Source organism: Sesamum indicum, linkage group LG7 (assembly GCF_000512975.1).
Source record: "Sesamum indicum cultivar Zhongzhi No. 13 linkage group LG7, S_indicum_v1.0, whole genome shotgun sequence".
NCBI lineage: Eukaryota > Viridiplantae > Streptophyta > Magnoliopsida > Lamiales > Pedaliaceae > Sesamum > Sesamum indicum.
Window position 1 is genome coordinate 680,194 of NC_026151.1, and position 3,045 is coordinate 683,238.

The window sequence follows — 3,045 nt, forward strand, 5'->3', positions numbered from 1 at the left end:
CCAACAGAAATCAACTGAAGGGCATCCCAAAGGCCACGCCACTTCACCACATCACATTTAGCATATACTGCTATAACAAACAATGATTTTGGCGACTTATTTGATCCCAAGTGGAGATGCAGAAACTACTCATGATCTAGCAAGACCCGACACCGTAGCCCTAGAAAAGCCATATCTGATTCACACAATTTGAGACCACTTCCTGAAAACCCAGCCGCCTCGCCATAAATTTTCCTTCAAGAGAGATCACAGGCTTCATGATAGCCAGGAAATCCATGTGATGCTGTTTTTTTTACCCGATTCAAGACCCTCTACGTATGATCATACCCTTCGTGACAATCCTGCGGGGCGGGGAGATTGCCTTCCCACAATCCGGTGAAGTAGAATAGTCTGTAGGTGCTTCTCCTATGGACCGACCTCGCGTTGGCGTGCCATCCTCCTAGAAACATCCTCCTCGTCTATTTGAAGTACGCCCTCCGCTGTCGGGCCCCAGACTTCATCTTTTGTAACTGCAGCACAGTTAGGCAACTCTTGATCCACTGTATTTTCCACACATCCTGGCAGCTCACAAGGCATACCCGCTGTCTGGGGTGCTGGCATAGCACATATATCTGCCTGCTCATCTTTTGGGCTTGTGTCAGACGGACCACTAGACTCTCCTAACTCAGGAACCATTGGCAGTACCACCGGAACTGCCGTCTCCTTCCCACTCCTAGAATAGTGTTCATCTATCAGTGTAGTGTGAGTCGACTGATTTCGTGAAACGACTAGGTTTTGTTGTTCCGTCATCTACATCATCTGGTGAGTGCATCACCTCTTCCATCACTGTATTGGACACATCTTTATGGGACGCAGCTTCCTGCGATTCACCCTCCGCCCCCTTAGAGCCACTAGTACCAGCCCCGAGGCGTGATCGGACTGCACTATCATAAAACACCACATGCTTTCCTTTACGGCGATCTCTCAAGTTCTTTTGCGCTCGTTGTGCATCCAATTTCACACAGAGATCCTCGTGATCAAGGATAGGCGGTTGAGGACTATCCCCATCCGTTGGCCGAACCGGGGCCTTTGACCTGTGCTTCTCATAGCACTCATCTTCATCATGTCCTAAGTACATGCAAGCCGCACAGTACTTAGGAAGTCACTCGTAAACCACAGGTTGGATGATCACGTTTGTCCCAATCCCTAGGCCAATTCCCGCTTGTAGCGGCTCCAGCAAATTAATCTGAACACAAACCCACGCCACACTAGGCCGCACCAAAGTTTCCGTAGAGACATCCGTCCTGAGAAGCGTCCCCAAGAGACGGGCAATGCTAAACAATACCTCCAGATCAAAGAACTAGATCGGCAGCTCCGACAAACGAACCCACATCGGAACCATTGGCGAATCTTTCCTCGGATAAACGTTGGTGTTCATTTAAAGATACGCATGGGGAACCCTTCCACAAACCAAATAAACTTGATCCAAAGCTTTGTGTAATCCTCCTCTAGTGTAAATTTAATGAAGACATGGCTAACATTAATGGCCCTAATAGAGAAATCCCCACGGAATCCCTGGGCAAGCATCCAGCGTCGAAGATTTTGCATGGATGGATAGCCATATGAAATGGTAGGGACAATCGAGTATTATCCCTACCATTTCGTTATGCCTTGGTAGGAAAATTTTCGCATGGTTATCCATCCGTGCAAAATCTTCGACGATGGATGCTGGCCCGGGGATTCCGTGGGGATTTCTTTGTCGGGGTCTTTAATGTTCGACATGTCTTCATTAAATTTTCACTAGAGGAAGATTAGACAAAACTTTGGATCAAGTCAATTTGGTTTGTGGAAGGATTTTCCATGCGTGTTTTTAAATGGACACCAACGCTTAATCCGAGGGAAGAGTCGCCTACTTTTCCGGTATGGGTTCATTTGTCGGAGTTGCCGATCCAATTTTTTGATCGGGAGGCGTTGTTTAGCATTGCCCTTTTGTTGGGGACGCCTCTCAAGACGGATGTATCTACGGCGACTTTGGTGCAGCCTAGTGTGGCTCGGGTATATGTTGAGATTAATTTGCTTGAGCCGCTACAGACGAAAATCAGTCTCGGGATTGGGACAGAAGTGATCATCCAACCTGTGATTTACGAGCGTCTTCCTAAGTACTGTGGGGCTTGCAAACACTTAGGACATGATAAAGATAAGTGCTATGAGAAGCTTAGGCCTGCGAATAGGGATGATCGTCCTCCGCCTATCCCTGATGAGGAGGATCTTCGGGTGAAATTGGATGCGTAGAGGGAGCAAAAGAACTTCAGACATCGCCGAAAAGGAAAGCATGTGGTTTTCTATGATAGTGCAGTCCAGTCTCGCCTTGGGGCTAGTTCTAGTGGCTCTAAGGGGGTGGAGGGTGAATCGCAAGAAGCTGCGTCTCATAAAGATGTGTGCAAAACAGTGGTGGAAGAAGTGGTGCACTCGCCGGAAGATGAGGATGACGGAAAAAGCGAAACCTAATCATGTCACAAAATCATTTGACTCACACGCTACACTGCCAGATGAGCACCATTCTAGGAGTGGGAAGGAGACGGCGGTTCTGGAGGTACCGCCGATGGTTCCTGAGTTTGGAGAGTCCGGTGGTCCGTTTGATACGAGGCCAGAAGATGAGCAGGCAGATACATGTGTTGTGCCAGCATCTGAGACAGCGAATATGCCTTGTGAGCTGCCAGGATGTGTGGTAAATACAGCGAATCAAGAGTTGCCTAGCTGTGCTGTAGTTACAGATGATGAGGCTTTGGGCTCGACGAGGGAGGGCATACTTCAGATGGATGAGGAGGATGTCTCTAGGAGGTTGGCACACCATCGGCGAGGTCGGTCCATTGGAAACGCACCTACAGACCATTTTGCTTTTGCCAAATCATGGGAAGGAAGTCTCCCCGCCCCGTAGGATTGTCATGAGGAGTACTATACGATCTACTCTCCCTTGATCGATGAAAGGATTATTTTGGAATGTTTCGGGATTTGAAAATGATCCTACGCAAAGGGTCTTGAATCGGGTCAGAAAACAACATCACT

The 3,045-nt window shown here is 48.3% G+C and overlaps 1 protein-coding gene across 1 annotated transcript; it reads left to right on the forward strand.

Moving 5' to 3' along the window:
* LOC105165902 (uncharacterized protein At4g02000-like) lies at positions 1,840 to 2,271 on the forward strand. The gene has a single exon (XM_011085055.1). It carries the CDS (start codon positions 1,840 to 1,842, stop codon positions 2,269 to 2,271), a length of 432 nt encoding a protein of 143 aa, XP_011083357.1.

Coding starts and splice junctions, on each gene's coding strand:
- LOC105165902 (XM_011085055.1), top strand. CDS start 1,840: ATGCGTGTTTTTAAATGGACACCAACGCTTAATCCGAGGGAAGAGTCG.